This window comes from Alligator sinensis, unplaced genomic scaffold (assembly GCF_000455745.1).
Source record: "Alligator sinensis unplaced genomic scaffold, ASM45574v1 scaffold108_1, whole genome shotgun sequence".
NCBI lineage: Eukaryota > Metazoa > Chordata > Crocodylia > Alligatoridae > Alligator > Alligator sinensis.
This window is the reverse complement of record NW_005842110.1, coordinates 1452702-1469559: the sequence shown is the minus strand read 5'-3', so window position 1 is coordinate 1469559 and position 16858 is coordinate 1452702. Positions and strand designations below refer to the sequence as shown.

Here is a 16858-nt window from a genome sequence, read left to right as displayed (position 1 = left end):
TAGTTTGATTGAAGCTGCTGACAGTCCCATGGTACAGCCTTGACAGAGTAGCAGGTAGAGCCATCTCTAGCTAGGCTCCGCACCTTTGGAACATTGCACTTTTATTTTAATGTTTAGTTTGGATAGGCTTCAAGATGGTTGTTTATTATTGCAAGGGTAGGGAGGATTTGCTTCATTTTGTAGGCTGTTCTTGTGATCATTCACTGGACCGTGTTACTTTTTTTCATTCAGTTTTCCCCTATTCTGTGTTATTACATGCTTGAAGACTTTCTGGCACAAATGTAAAAATTAAATGTATATTTTAACAGGGATGGGGCATGGATAGGGATATGTTGCCTTTATAAGGTAGGAAGGGGACAGGGGCACATGAGGGATTGAGGAACCAGCTGAACCAAAGCCTAGCCCTGGGCGTTATGCTGACAACCCTCTCTGGGCTTTCTTTCTGGTAAACCCTTTAGACAATGGAAGCCAAGGTGTTTCTAGGGATGACAAGAGCCCTGCTTTCCTTTGCCCACATGGGGACTGCATAAGCAATCTGCAAGTCTGTGATTTTCACAGTGACTGTCCTGCCAAAGAGGATGAAGGAGCCTTGTGTGGTAAGTATGGAGCTTGCTCCCTGTTGTGGTCCTTCTATGGTTCCTCTTTGGTCATCCAAAATGCAGCAGTCAAAGCACCTTGCTGCAAAAGCTAGCTAGCCAAAGGGACTCAGCCAGTCAGGTCATGTTAGCAGCTCAAAATGGAGGCTCCATGTAATCTCCAGTCACCATTAGAAATTTCCTAGGAAAAGTACAGCCTGTGGGTCACTATACCATCTACTAGCTCTAGTCGGAAATAGCTAATCTGCAATACATCCCTTGGGATCAGCATAGAAAATAGGCACCTGGGATCCGTCTAACAAAGTATACACACCAAAAACCACAAAATGAGATTGATACAGATTTTAAAAACAAATCCCTTTCTGCTCAACCCATCAAGTATAATAATTTGGAATGAGAAATAAATTAAATTGATTCCATATAAAGAGTAATTGGATATTTTGCCTGTGTAATTAATTTAATGTATCTTCATTTAACTGAACATCAGGACTTGGAATATCCATAGCTAATGCACTCTTAGGATTAGGGATACAAGATTTTAGACACTGGCTTAGACTATTGGTATGCGAAGCCTGGCAGCCTGCCCATAGCAGTTCCTGCTATTTCAGAGGAAGGGAAAGCCTTCCTTTCTACATCCATGCAGTGGAAGGGATGTGTTCCTTCCAGACTCAAGTCCCAATCAGCTGGCAGCAATGAGCACCCTTATTTTAGCATCAGCACAATGTTACTGGTCATAAAATTGTCTTTGTAAAATACAGGTGTAGTTTTGGAGGCCTCTACTGTCATAAAGAATTTCACAGGGTTACTGTGCGCCACATGAAATAATGTAATTTAAATTATTTCTAAATTTGCTAGCAACTAAAGTAATCTGTGGGACTCCCAAGCAATTGACAGATGTAACATACAGTAATCGCTATTTAAAATAGTTGACAATCTTTGCTATACTATGGAATCTTAGCTACCACAGTTTTCTGGTGTAGTTAGCATAAGAAATATATGCAGGATCTCTGATATCAATAGATGTGATCTCCAAGACCACTACAGTTTTTTGTTTTGACAACGTGGAAAGGAACTAATGAGCCATTGTAGTTTCTCTTGGCATAACCTCTCTAGTCCCCATGATTTAAAAAAATGTAAATGAATTTACAGTTTTCTTCCCTGCTTGGATTTCTGCTGTTCCCAGCCTTTTCCAATTCTTCTTACAGGCAGTCTTCCCAAGGGAGCACACTGTTCTTTTGAACAGGATCCCTGCGGCTGGATGTTGAAAGACCCTACAGCTTCCCCTTGGTCCATTATGAGCTTTCTGGACACAAGACAAGAAGCTTCATTCATAGGATCTGCCCTACAAGACACTGTAGGTAGGTTCCTCATGTATGTCCATCTCTATCCACAAATATGGTCTTTGAAACCCCTTTGTACCCCTTTTCCAAATCACCTTTGAAATCATTGTTAGCTATAACTATGTTGCAGCTAAGCTTAAACTGTGTTTTTCAATTATGATTTCATAGTATCATAGAGAAACAGAACTGGAAGGGATCCCCAGAGGTCATCTAATCCCCCTCCCTGCCTAAGATAGGTTCATCCCTATCCAAACCATCCTATATAAATACATATTATACCTTCTTAGCAAAACTACACAGTTGACCCTGACACAACACATGACATAACACCCTAACCTGCCACAGGTAAAGCAGGGGCACCATGTCAGCCTACATCCTGCTTCTGCAAAAGATCCCAGGAAGAAAGCCATGTTCCTTACTAAAGAGGATGGCAAAAAAGTCTCTATAAAAAAAAGAGGCTAGATCAGCATGTGTCAGTCACCTTGGAAGGTACACATGGGAAGGGTAGAACCTTCTGTGAGCTTGGGCTAAACACAGAAAAGTTCAGCCCAACTGGGCTCTCTGTAAGGCTACAAAAATAATTACCCTGGCTCCAGGTTCTCTGTCAAGGTTAGGGTTGTTTCAGTCAGCACTTTTTCTCCTGTCTGTGTGGACAGACACCCGTTTGTAGATATGCTCACCATTTTCTAAACTGTGTTAACTGATTAGTATCATACTGTTCAAATCAAATTTCAAGTAAAAAAGGAATAATATATGATCATTGACCGTCAGAGAGGTCAAAACAGTACAGTCCCCAGCCACCTCTAGGTCCCCATGCAGATTGGCCCTGGCTGGGAACTATCCCAGTAAAGGGAAGGTCCCAGGCAGCTCCGGGCTGGGTGGGGAACTGTCCCCATGCAGACAGTTCCTAGCCCCTGCTCTGCAATCATAATTGCAATCGCAGAGTGGGGGTTAGGGAGCTTGTTCCCCACCCAGCTCTGTGAGCACAGTGTGTGTGTGTGGGGAGGGGAGGGGAGGGAGAAGGAATAGGCTGGGGAGCTTGTTTCCCCTCCAGCTCCATGCTTGCAGAGCTGGGCAGGGAACAGGCTCCCCAGCTTCTGTCAGCAGGGAGCTCCCAGTGCTGGCTCCACAACCGTGGAGCTGCTGCTGGGAGATGCTCATCTTCCAGCCTGAGGTCTGCGACCATGTGGCTTGTGGGGCTCATGACCGTGGGGCTCAGGCTGGGAGATAAACATCTCCCAGCAGTGGCCCTTCAGTCGCTGAGCTGTTGCTGGGAGATGTCTCCCAGCCCAAGCCCCACGGTTGCAGATCTTGGGCTGGGAGATATAGGTCTTTCAGCCCCCCCGCTCCCCAATCACGATGGTGGAGTGGGGGCTGGGAGATAAGGATCTCCCAGGCCTCATTCCACGATTGTGGTCTGGGAGCAGGGGGCTTGGAGCTCCTTGCTGCCAGGTCCCTGCCTGAGCTCCTGTAGCAGATCCCGCCCTGGGAACAGGAAGCTATCTCCCAGCTGACCAGCACCAGATTTGGCTCCCGGCCATGTGTCTACATGAGGGCTACGGTGCTGTTACCACTGCCAAGTAAATTTGCTGCTTGCATTGCAGGTAGCAAATTTACTTGGGATTAGAGAGATTTACTGTGAAGTAATCATGTGCACGTATAGACACATGTGCTTACTTCACAGTAAACTATGCTAATTTGCTATTGAGCATCTTGTGTAGACATGCCTGGTGATTCTAACTGTGCTCACTTGCTGCACCTGGTGGTGGGCATGGACAACAGCAATCCCTAGATAACTGCCATATGTACATAATTAATACAGTTTAAGTTGCCTAGTTCAGACTGCCCTAATCTGCATTAACTTTAATCCTCATTCAGTGAGGATTAGTTAATTCAGACTGGAGCCAATTTTAATTTGGACTACACATGTCCACGTGCATATAGTGACAGCTGTAAACCTAGAAAAATGTAGCGTCTATAAACGGCTCATTTGCTCTAACTCTTAGTACCGTCACATTGGCAAAAATCTATGTACTAACATGACTCTTTCTGTAGTACAGACAGACCTGGACATTCCAGTTTGGTTACTCGTCTCTCTCACGCCTTTTCTCTCTTGAGAACCTTGGCAGACCTTCTTTTCTCAGCAAAAAAGTCTAGTTAATTCCCAGCCTGTTTCAGTAAAATGTTACTGTTACAGGCATAACAGCTGTAGAGAATTTTTGCACATTTTATCTCTCTTCCTGTGAGTCATTGAAAAGCATAGAAATGTTTAAGTTTTGGTCACTACCATTCCAGTGCAGGTGTGGAGATCCCACCCTGCCCAAATCTATTTTCTGGAGGGACTGGACATATTTAAATCAGCTGGTCCTGACGACCTCCACCCCAAAGTGCTGAGGGAATTAGCAGAGATCATTGCAGGACCTCTGGCACGGGTTTACGAGCACTTGTGGTGCTCTAGCATGGTGCCAGAGGACTGGAAAAGGGCCAATGTGGTTCCCATTTTCAAAAAAGGGAGGAAGGAGGACCCAGGAAACTATAGGCCAGTTAGTCTTACCTTGATCCTGGGTAAGCTTTTTGAGAGAATTATCCTGGCGCATGTCTGCGAGGGGCCAGCAGGGGAGGTTATACTTAGGGACAACCAATATGGGTTCAGTTAGAGGCAGGTCCTGTCAGACCAGCCTGGTGGCCTTCTATGACCAGGTCACAAAATCCTTAGACACAGGGGTAGCAGGGTATGTAGTCTTTTTGGACTTTAGGAAGGCCTTCGACACTGTCTCTCCTAATTTTTTAATGAGAATGGGGTGAGACTGTGGCGTCGACACCTACACAGTCAAATGGGTCGCTAGTTGGCTGGAGTGCTGCACCCAGAGAGTAGTGGAGGACGGATCATTTTCAACCTGGAGGGATGTGAGCAGTGGGGTCCCCCAGGGCTCGGTCCTCGGGCCTGCACTGTTCAACATCTTCATCAGCGACTTGGATGAGGGGGTAAAAAGCACCCTGTTCAAATTCGCAGACAACACTAAGATGTGGGGAGAAGTGAGCATGCGTGAAGGGAGGAATAGGTTGCAATTGGACCTAGACAGGTTACAGGGGTGGGCGGATGAGAACAGGATGGGTTTCAACACTGACCAGTGCAATGTGCTGCACCTGGGGAGGAAGAACCAGCAGCATACCTACAGGCTGGGGAACTCTCTTCTCGTCAGTGCAGATGCAGAAAAGGATCTTGGAGTCATTATTGATGCCAAAATGAACATGGGCCGACAGTGCGGGGACGCGGTCAGGAAGGCCAACCACACCTTGTCATGCATCCACAGATGCATCTCAAGCAGGTCCAAGGAGGTGATCCTTCCCCTCTATGCGACACTGGTCAGGCCGCAGTTGGAGTACTGTGTCCAGTTCTGGGTGCCGCACTTCAGGAGGGATGTGGATAGCATTGAGAGGGTCCAGAGGAGGGCCACTCACATGATCAGGGGGCAGCAGGGCAGGCCCTACGAAGAGAGGCTAAAGGGCCTGAACCTGTTCAGCTTCCACAAGAGAAGGCTGAGGGGGGATCTAGCGGACTGTTACAAACTAGTCAGAGGGGACCAGCAGACATTGGGGGAGTCCCTGTTCCCCCGAGCACTACCAGGAGTGACTAGAAATAACGGTCACAAGATGTCAGAGGGTAGATTTAGGCTAGACATCAGGAGGCGCTACTTCACAGTCAGGGTGGTTAGGATCTGGAACCAACTTCCAAGAGAAGTGGTGCTGGGTCCTACCCTGGGGGTCTTTAAGGGGAGGCTGGATGAACACCTTGCCGGGGTCGTTTGACACCAGTACTCTTTCCTGCCATGGCAGGGGGTCAGACTTGATGATCTGCTCAGGTCCCTTCCGACCCTACCAACTAGGAAACTAGGAAACTATTTTCCCTAATTTTTCAGAATATCCAGTACACTAGAGTATACTGGCTCAAGGATAAATCCACACTGATGCCCTAATGCAGCTTGCATTGTGTCCTGTCACAGGTTTCAGCACACTGTGAATAAATGATTTTAAGAAAGCATGAAAAAGAAAAATGTCAAATTGATTAATTTTGAGACAGGTTTCTTCCATGATCAAGTGCTCATGTATAAGTGAGCATCCATCAACAGACATTTCTTGGTGGCTAGATTAATTAAGTCATTGTTTTCTAATTTATTTTTCTGCTCACAGGTGACTTCTTATACCTACGAGCAAACAGCAGTCAGACAGGTGGTGTTGCCAAGGCTTACAGTGCCAGCTTGCCTGCCAGGATGGCCAGTGGAGATTACCAGGTATATTGCTCAGTTTTAGCATCTTTGTGGAACTGATCTTGAAGTTTCAAGTGCCCAGTTCTTGTATGTTGCCCACCTTCTCTCTCATTTTATGCAGTATACAGTCTGAGAACCCTGGAAATTAGAGCTGCTGACTGAACAACACATTTAGCCAGGCATTAGATTCTAGAAGGGACATGCAGGTGTATGCTTAAAACAAGGGAAAATGATGGTCCCGTTTCAGCCTGCCACACAGAGACCTTAGACCACAGAGGTCTGTATGCTTTAACTAGAAAACAGGTCACAATGAGCAAAGGACCCCAGTGTTCAAATGCTGGGAACACTAGCAGTTCCTCCTAGCAACCTGCACTTCAAACCTATGGAGTTAACTGTATTGCTGAGAGAAAGGAGTTAGGCAGTCAGCTCATCTGAGACACGTCCTGTGCATGAGTTCACTTCTCTGACATCTGTGTCTGTCGTGCCCTACCCTCATGGGAGGAAACTGAAATGCTGGATCACCAGTGAGTTTGGAAAGTGGAATTTGATAGGGAGATGGGTATTTCCAGGATGGATGGACATCATCATGGGTCACACCCTACTGAAACTCTGTATGTTGAAATCGCATCCAGTCTGGAAGGTGGGCAGATGTGGAGATAAGTGCCATGGATATGGCCATTTCCCTTGCCTTCCTCCCAGATCCCTGTAAGACCAGTAAGGGCTGGAAGTGGAAATATTAGATGATACCCTGTTTGCTAGTTTTTTGGGAAATGCTGTTGCAAGTTGGAGACAGAGTCCAGCTCTGCTACAGGACATACTCCTTGCTACAGAGTAGTAATATGTAGTAAGATCTCTCAGCTCTCAGGACAGTGCTCTCACTACTGAGCTGTATTATCATGTATTTTATCAGGACCTGGGAAGGTAGGTTCCATCAGTCTCTCCTCTTGGAACACTTTTGCTTTGTAAAAGACACACAAGTATTCACTGAGTCAGAGAGAGAAGCTGAGCAAGCATGACATGATAGCCTGGTTGTCAGGGCCCCAGCCAGTGGGCCTTTTGGGTGAATGAGAAACAACCTCCTCCTGTTTTGTGAATTTATCTAGACATTCCCCCACCCCAGCACCACCACCAAATAACTCAGTCAGAACTATTCAGTGAATAGTTTCAGGTTGACCCAAACTGAAAATTTTGGCAAATAAATTATAGACTGAAAACATTTTGTCCAGTTGTGAGCATTCAGAGCTTATTGTGTGCCCTGTAGCAGAGCTGGACTTTGTGCTTGCCCTTAAGCCCTGCTGGCACAGGTGCTGATACATAGATTCCAGGTTCACTGACAAACGAGACAGTTCCTCTGCCTCCCCTTAACATGGAAATGATGGTGGTGATGCTGGGGTCTTGACACCAGCCCTCACAGAAGTGGAGCACAGAGCAGAAATAGCCTTTCTGTGGAGGGGACTAGAGGGGGGAAGGCAGTATTTCACTACACCCAGTCTAGGAGTGGGCACACAGCTCCTGAAAAAGTAGGCCTGAAGGTGAGGGGAGCCTGAATCTGTTGTATACTTGAGACTTGGTAACCAGAATCCAAGAGTTACAGTTTAGTTAAGAGCAGCTTTGCAGGTGCAGGGCTGTCCACATGGCTTTTTCAAGGAGGGCTTCTTGCATTGCTCCATATACAGCCTTGATGGTGTTGTATTAAGGAAGGAAGGATCATCCCTTGTATCATTTCCTATCTGATGAAAAAGAGAAGGAAGCAAAAAGTTTAGGCCCCAGCCTAAGACCCAGAGGTTCTGAGAATCCTGGGAGCATGTGAAAGCTTCTTGTGTGTCCTCAATCAGTGTAATCTAAAGGGAAATGTATGTGACAGATTTGGAACTATTTGATCATGTCTTTGAATACTATATGTTGGCTTATCTGGGGGATTGTTCCATATGAAAATAGGAAGAAGAATTTGCCTTGACAGAAACCAATGGTTTTTTATCTTACAACAGACCTGGGTGGAATCTGTTTTTTAGGTAGAAAGGGTTTCTGGCCAAAATGTGAGGATGGAGTCTGGCACTCCAAGGTGATAGTATGAATATGTTTCATGTAAAAAGGGTTGCAAAATTGATAGCAGATGGTCTTTTTTTATTGAACTTCCCTCCCATGTTTGTTGGGTGTCCTTGCTCTATTCACCTTTGCAAGGAGGAGTGAAATGACAGTTATGAGTATGCCTGAGTTAAACTGTAAGCTCTGGACAGGAACACAGTTATGATTGTAACCTTCCCTGTTACCTTTCCTGGGTATTAAATCTCCACCTTAGGGTAAAGGATCCAGAGACTGTTGAAAAACTGTCAGCCTGACAAGGACAATCTATTTCTGGACACTGCACTCTTGATAGTGGAGAAGATGTCTCCTAGAGAACCAACAATGAAAGGGTCATCAGGGCTCATCAACTCTGACCCACTCTTTCCTAATGGAATAATAGGCATACTGCTCCCTTTTGGGGCCACTGTCTTTGAATGGACTCTCTATATTAGGGGTGGGCAATGATTTGGTCCTGGAGGCCACATATGGAGTTTTGATGAGTTGTTGCGGGCTATGTTAGCATCCGCATCCACCATAACAACTTACCAAAACTCCCTATGTGGGATGGGGTTGTGGGCAGGTGGGGAGTGGTGTTCAGGAACGAGGCAGGTAGGTGAAACTGGGATTATGGGTCAGGGTCACAGGGAGGCCCTTGCCTTGTGAAGGGGCGGGAGGGAAATGTGGGGGGTATGCTTGCCTATGGAGTGGTCTGCCTGGGCTCTAGGTCCCAGGATCCAGCCGAGGGTGAGGGAAAGGAGTGGGCAGGGAGTGCATGCAGCAGAACTTGCCCATGTGGGTGGTCCACTGAGGCCCCCCTGGCACTATGCATGGGGCCAAGCCCTGCCCGCGGCAGCCCATGCCATGCTCCAGCCCACATCTGCTGGCCCAGCCACAGTCAGCACACACAGCTTCCAGCAGGGCTGCTCCCAGTGCAGCTGCTGATTAGCTACCTTTGGCTCCCCTTGCCTCTAGCAGCAGCTCCTCCTTCTGTTCCTGCTGTGCTGCTCTGGGCCAGGAGGATGCTTTAGTCAAGCAGCTCTTGCCCCAGCACGTAGGACTCTGTCTCCAACTCGCATCTACCTTCCACCCACTTGGTAGCTTGCGCCGGGCAGGTGGAGTGTTTGGAAGGCAGCCAAAAGCTGGAGCCAGAGCCCCGCATGCTGAGGCAGGAGCCACCCAGCTGAAGCTTCTTCCCAGATGGCGGCAGCCGCTTTTGAATTAAAACACATAGAAGGTGTTTTAGTTCAAAAGTGCACTGCCACCATTTTCTGTGCACTGATGCGCATTTCGCTGTGTATACAACTGCAGGCGATGCATCACTGGGTGCTTTTCAAAGCGCCCGGCACTGCGGCGCTTACATGTGTAAAACTGTTCATAGTTATTGAAGGGGATTGCTTCTGTGAGAGATGCCATTCCATGGCCATATGCTATAGACCAGGCCAAGCAGGCAGGAGGAGCTATCTTACCCCTAAGACCTTGAGCTAAATCCAGAAATCACTGAGCTGGTAAAAAACAGATGGGAAATGCAGTTAGGAGTTTGTTGTTTTTCCTAACTGTAATGCTATTAAAGAGTAAAGAAGTTTGTGGTTAAAGACTGCTTTTTCTAAACCTGTGTTTCCTTAGCATGCTGCCTCTGTCTCTGAGGGATGTAACTAGGAAGTCAGAGCTCTTGAAGTCAAGTGGGCCCTAAGAGAACATGTCTATGAAGCTGAGGCTTTGTAAAGGCTATAGCTGTTGTTCTGGGGTCCAGATCTGTAGCCTGCACTTGTCCCTCCACAGACTCAAGTAGTTTGCTGCCTGTCCAGGAGAGGGGATGGAACCAAATTGTAACAGATCATGAAGACTCATTTTAAAGGCTGGTTTATCAGTCAGAAAAGGTGATCCATACACTCATTTGCTCTCCTTTTACCATAGAATACCATTATATTTTTGCTCTTATTTATTACAGGTCCAATTCTCAGTGCATATTTTTGGCAATTACAATGGCACCCTCTCATTCTCTGTCCAGGAAGAGACAGATGGAGTCTGTACCTCCCTGTGGGAAAGGACAGGGAGCTGGAGTGACAACTGGTTTCTAATCACTCTGCAAATTCCAGTGCTCCAGAACTGGTAAGAGTGTCTTTGGAAGCATCCTCATATTTGCCTGTGGAGTTTAGTGAATGCATTGAATCCGTTATTGAGCAGTGTTGTTTTCATTCTTGCCTCTTTGTAGTGCCTCTCCTAAAACCAGGTGTAAATGGGTGCAGGAGGTCCGGTTGTTGAGCACATCCCCTTACATGATTAATGGATACAGATTTCCAATTGCTACCCAACGTTAATAAAACAGAACAGCACATGGTCTTTTTATAATACAAAAAAACCTACAGGCCTGATCCAATGGGAAACTTCATAAGCCCTAGTTTTACTCTCTGTTCTGATCGTTTTAAGTTAATGGGTTTTGTGCTGGTGTATTAACTAGGGGTGTTTTGGAGTCTTGTGATTCTGGAGAAAAATAACAATTTATCTGTTAAAGATGGAAAAGATCACAAAATGATTTATAAAATGCAGTTAGTTAATTTGAGACTGTGAGTAGCTGAACTAATCACATAGGGGTGAATGTGGGTAAGTAAAATGAAGCCATCAGGAAACCATTCACCTCAAACTGTTCTACCCAGCCATCATACTCATATTATCCCATCTTTCTAACGATGCTTGATGCTGTGTCCACTCCAATTTGAGAGTGAGTGAGACTAGTTGTACAAGTGAGGATGTCAAGAAAAAAGCTATTTTCTATAAACAAAAATGTCCAGATTTTCAGTAGGCTATGTGTGAAAAGACGTATGTATCAATACATGTAGTCAGCTTAAGTGAGAATAATCCACTACATACATGTACAAATACTTGATTTGCATGCACACATATACTTATTATGAAATCTCAGAGTATGCATGCACGTTGGGACTTTCACATGTCTAAAACTGTGCCTTACCAGCATAGGAATACCAGTATACTGTGGGCATGTCTACACATTCATTAATGTGCTTTTGCTACTGCACATTAAATTTAGCACCTCTAATGTGAAGTACTAAATAAATGTGTATTAGGCTGCCCTAATGCACAGTGGTGAAAGCGCACATTTTTTAGTGACACAATGCATAGTAGCCTAATTTTACTGTGCATTAGCATATTAGCATGATTTTTTATGTGATGCTTTAATGTACAGTAAAATAGGCTACTGCACATTAAAGTGCATGTGCAAAATGTGCTGACAAAATGTTTCTAGGGTGGACCCAGCAAAATTTTATGTACACACGCATCTTAAAATATAAAACATATCTTAAAATATTATTTAGGTTATGAAGTAAAACTCAAATTTAGAAAATGCCAGAACCAAGAGAGTGTGTGACTCTCATGTACATATACATCATAATACTGTCTTTAAATACATACTCTAATGTTACTTATCTCTCAGAATTTTCTGCATGTAACTTCTTTCACTTTTTAAAAAAGCAGACTAAAAAACATAAATTTCTTCATGGGGCATCATGTCAATACCCACATGATTCACTGGCAGGGTTGGAACCTTTAGCTCCATCACGCAGCCTTGGGCCACTTGAACTAACAGAATAACTGGTAGCAGTAGTAGGTTGTCATCCTCTCTCTAGACCAGTACTAGAGATGGGGGGAAGAAACATGTACTTTGCTAGGAGTTTCACAAAAAGTTAAGACTTGAGAACCATGAGTTCCATTCCAACTCTGTACTTCTTCCTGTACCCCCAAGCTTGACCCCTTCTATCCTATCTGTATCAGTCTCTCTGGCCACGCTAATCCCTATTTCCCCCCACCTCCTCCAGAACCTAATCTTTTTGCCCAGTGATCTGAGTTTCTCTTTACCTCAGCTTCCAGTCCCAATTCCCCTGTCCCTCCATGCCAGCCTCCAGTATTGGTCCCCCTTGCTTCCTTACTTCTTACACTGATATACTTCCCTACCTTTTCAGATCTGCTTCTTGTCCCTTCATATCAGGCAGCTTCCTTTCTACTGGCTTCAGCAGGGTGAGACTACATGTAGTAGAGGAAGGACAGGCTTCCTGCTCTCATTTCAGGTACCCAGTCCCAGACCTGGCACTGCCCACAGAAGCTCACAGTGGCAATTGCATGGAAAGGCCAGGCTGGTGTATGCCCGATGAAGATAGACTCTTTGCAGATGTAACTGTTAAACTATAAAGAAGTCTCTGCTGAGCACACGACTGCATTTTTTCAAAGACTTATAACTTGGCCAAATTTGAAGGGCTAGCAAAAGGCACATCCTTCATCTAAATTTAGAGTCCCTGCTCCAAAGCATGGGGGCACTGGGGTATTTAAAAGAAATGGTTGCCGGCATTTTTCAACCTTGGCAAAACAATATATTTTTCCTTAGCCTCATGCACAGAAACAATTAACCATTTTGGTTGACATTTTCCAGAAAAATTCAGCCTGAAGCACGTATCTGGCAAGCAAAATGTTAACATAAATGGCAAAATTTGGCATTTATAAGCAAGAGAAATCAGGGGTTTATAATGGGAGCTATTGGACAAACTTAACATGTGTGTGGTAGAAACCACAGCTGTAAGAATACAATAGGTTTTGTTATCCATTGCAATTAAATAAAAACCTTGACTATGAATTACTTTTTCTCCTTATTTCTGGGTGCTGCTGTCTTTCCACTTTGATTGATGCAGGGTCTAGTATTGTCCTTTCTGAGGGGGTCCTTGCTATACAGTTATGGGGCAGAATGCCATATCCCATTTTCCAATGTAGCAGGGAGGCCTCAACCAAAATGGGTGATGGCCAACTGACCTCTATAACTGTTTCTGCCAATTTGTTAACTTATGAATGTTAAGAAGTGAGAGCAGCCAAACCTGAAACCTTGGAATCAATCTGAGAAGGAAAAAACAAAGCAGGATTTGAAAAAGGCATGCACTCCCCCAGACAGTTCAGTTTCATCTATCAGGAAGGGAAGCCCCCTGTCCTGCTGCAGCAAACCTCAGTGATCAGCCTTGTTCTGCCCTGAATCCCTGAACCATTCTGATAGGGCCTGGACTCACACACTGCATATTTCTGGGTAGGGGCAGTAAAAATTAAGAATCTCACTCAAGCAGCATCTGGCTTGGTTTCTCTTCTCTCCTTCCCCTGCCACTCTCTTCCATATCTTAGCTCCTCTACTCCAGATGAGCTTCCTCTTCATGGCTGCTTCTTTCTCTCTCAGGGACCTACTCCAACTACTTGAATCAAAATTTCAAAGTCTGTGTGTCTACCTTATTCTTTTTCTGGCTTCTGGGAGAGGAAGGAGCCAGTGGTAGGCTAGGAGGAGATGGAACAAATGTAGCAGGGAGGGATTGGAATTGAAGACTGTGAGGAACAAAAGTGGGTTGAAGGCAGTCTCTGGTGAAAGCCAGAAGAAAGGAGGGCTAGGCAGCCAAGGAAAGGTGAAAAGGAGCATGTACATAGCCCTTGGCAGGTTCATCTTACAGGTGGATTGTTTTTTTAACTGAATGGGGACAGATGGATGGCAGACCATAGGGTTCAGTGTTCAGCGTCCGGATCAGAAGCCTACCTACATAGGAAGCTATTTTTGGTGGCTCTAGTTCAGGGGCCGGCAAAGCCCTGCGGCAGACTCCATTTCCCAGTAGCCCTTGCCTATGTTGCTGCAGCTGGTTTCCATGGAGACCCCATCAGCAGCGGACGTGAGGGCGCAGGACCAGGGTTTCCATGGAGACTGGCCCCAGGAGCGCTGGTAGGATGCGTAGCTGGGCGGGGAGCTGGAGCGAGGGCAGAACTACGGGGATGTGCAGGCAGCAGATCGCAGCTCAGCCCCTACTCCAGACCATGCTGTCAGTGCTGCAAGAACCAAGCCCCAACCCCAAAGCAGCTCCCCACCAAGCAGTGCCCTCTGCTAGTGGCACTGGGGCCAGTCTCCATGGAAACCCTGGCCCTGCACTGTTCCAGCCCACAGCTGCTGGGGTCTCTATGGAAACTGGCTGCAGCATGACACAGGCAGAGGCTGCTGGGAAATGGAGTCCGGCCAGTGGCCAGATCCGCCCTTTTGCCAACCCTCTAGTAAGTAAGTATCTGCCTATGACTCTTCCCCTCTAAAAACACCTATAAACCACCATAAACTGAGAGCTGGCAGAACACTGAGGAAGGTAGGCAAAGGTTATAAAATACTACAGATGCAACCAAACTGTCCTAACAAGCAGCAACACTGTGACCACAAGGGTGGTGGTCTGCAACAGTGGACTCAGATGCATAGGCGACTGGTAGAGGATGCAGGGGGGCACACGGGCCCCCCCGATGGGGCTGGTGCCCCCCGCCGACGGCTGACACTGATGCTGTCAGTAGGGCTCGTGCCCCACCAACAGAGCTGCCGCCATCGGCGGCTTCTGTGGGTGCCCTGCCAGATTCAGGAGGCACCAGTCACTCGTGCTCAGATGGCAAATTTGTTCCCCCCCTTCTTTGTTATAGAGCTGTGGAAGTCCCTTGGTTTACAGTACACTGTTGTTGTATCAGCATTGTTTTTCCTGTATGGTCCAGCTCCTGTGGGTGTGAAATGATTCACTTAGATGTAATAGACCAGATCTTTAGCTGGTATAAATAGGGATATTGTTAGTATTTCAGTGGAGTTATGCTAGATTTCATCCTCTGCAGGATAAGGACCAACCTTGGGTTGGTATGTATATATACATTTTTGTATTTTGTATATACATTTTTATACATATTGCCACTAATTTAGAAAAAGAGTGTTCCCAAGCTGGACACTTAATAGTTTACACAGTATACTCTGCTCATCAGAATTCAATCTCTCATAAATCATGAGCAAGTTTCACCAGTGGCAGCAGCTGAGGTTCACTCTGCGTGCTTTTAATAAGCTCCAAATGGACTAGACCTCAGCCATCTGTTTATTTATGATGTTAAATCAAAAGCAGTTCAGTTTGATCCATTAGGAGAGGAGCCTTCCATGTACTTTTTCCCTTCTGAATTCAGAAAGCATGATGACATGCATTCTATCTTCTTGGATAAACCAGCTAATGCATGGCTCTCACTAAGTAAGCCTGAGCAAGGAGAGACACCCAGGGAAGTGGACATGCAAAGGAGATATTTCTAAGATTTTCAAGAAGTAGACAGAAGCTCAAGTGGTGTAAACTGATGTAGCTCTGTTGATTACCGTGATTTATATTAGCTGAAGATCTGTCCTAAGATTTGCCTCTGTCTTATGAGCACTGGGAAAGTCCTTGGATTTTGGTTTTGTTTGTGGGGTTGGAAGCCAATTTTTGCCATATGTGCCGATGTATTTTTTTTGCTGGGGCAATTGTCTGGTATTCTGGAGAAGACAGAATCACAGGGGTAGAAAGGTCCTCAAGAGTCATCTAGTTCCACCCCTTGAACAGATGTAGGATTTGCTACCCTCTAAACCACCCCAGACTGATGCCTACCCAGATTCTTTTGGGAAGCTGCCCCAACAAAGGATATCACACAGCTTCCCTAGACAGTTTATTCTACTGTCCAACTGTTCTTCCAGTTAGGAAGTTGTCTTCACACAGTCACATGCACACATAAGTGAATACATGCACACACATACAGTGTGGGTGGCATAGTACCCCATGAAAGGTGGCATCATATAGTTGGTTCTTAATAACTTATTAAGTGTAAATGAGTGGTTTGTGTCATCCCCTTATGGCTGTTCATCAGGGGTGTTCCTGAAGAAATAGTTTGAATACATGTCACCCTTGGAGAGCAGCTAGGATTTGTGTGTGTGTTTCTTTTTTCTATCTCTATCTCTAAAACATCTATCTTGTTGCAAAGGTTTCACCTGCAGCTTCTGGCAACCTGGGGCTGGAATTCCCAAGCTGACATTGCTGTTGATAATATTACTTTTGGACTGGACTGCTTCACTGATGGTGAGCTACATATGATTCAAAGCATGTTAGAGAAATGTTTATAGATGAGCCAGTGATTCTGAGAATGTGCTTTTAATCTTCCTACATGGTTTGTCTGCATCAGGTTGACAGTTCTGCAGCATTTGGACACAATTTCCTTCCTGTCTTCTGCTGGAGACTACCTTCTTTTATACTGTTTTGTGGTGCATCTCAATTTTCTTAATGCTTTTTCTTTACCTAATCTACAGTGTACCAGATCACATAGTTTGAGTTATATACACATATCTCATTTGGAAAGACTGTCTTTGCACTTGGGCTGTAGGTGGAATGATCCACCTACATTGTAGGTGCCACCATGTATTGTGTACAATATATGTACACAATACATTTAAATACAATAAAGCTACATTGTATTGTGCTTTAGTAGTCCTCTCAGGCCCACATCATAGTGGGACAACTGATAGACTCCAGAGGCAGCCATATGTAGTCCACCTCTGATAGAAGGACTAATACATCACCTTTATGGCAAAGAGGAGGAAAAGAAGGGACCTCGCAAATCATTTCTTACTCCAGTACAAAGTCTCTCTCTCTCCTGTGTGCATTCACACGTGCGTGCATGTGCGCGCGCGCGCGCGCGCACACACACACACACACACACACACGCACACACACATACACGTACGTTTAGATAAGAAGTG

The 16858-nt window shown here is 45.5% G+C and overlaps 1 protein-coding gene across 1 annotated transcript in view; it reads left to right on the top strand.

Annotated features, from left to right (window-relative positions):
• The window catches only part of LTK (leukocyte receptor tyrosine kinase), a 181756-nt gene that overhangs the window by 110920 nt on the left and 53978 nt on the right, over window positions 1-16858 (top strand). The window contains exons 6-10 of the mRNA XM_025205317.1: window positions 459-596; window positions 1802-1954; window positions 6128-6228; window positions 10217-10377; window positions 16087-16181. Coding sequence (XP_025061102.1) covers window positions 459-596; window positions 1802-1954; window positions 6128-6228; window positions 10217-10377; window positions 16087-16181 — 648 coding nt within the window. The remainder of the gene's footprint in view (window positions 1-458; window positions 597-1801; window positions 1955-6127; window positions 6229-10216; window positions 10378-16086; window positions 16182-16858) is intronic.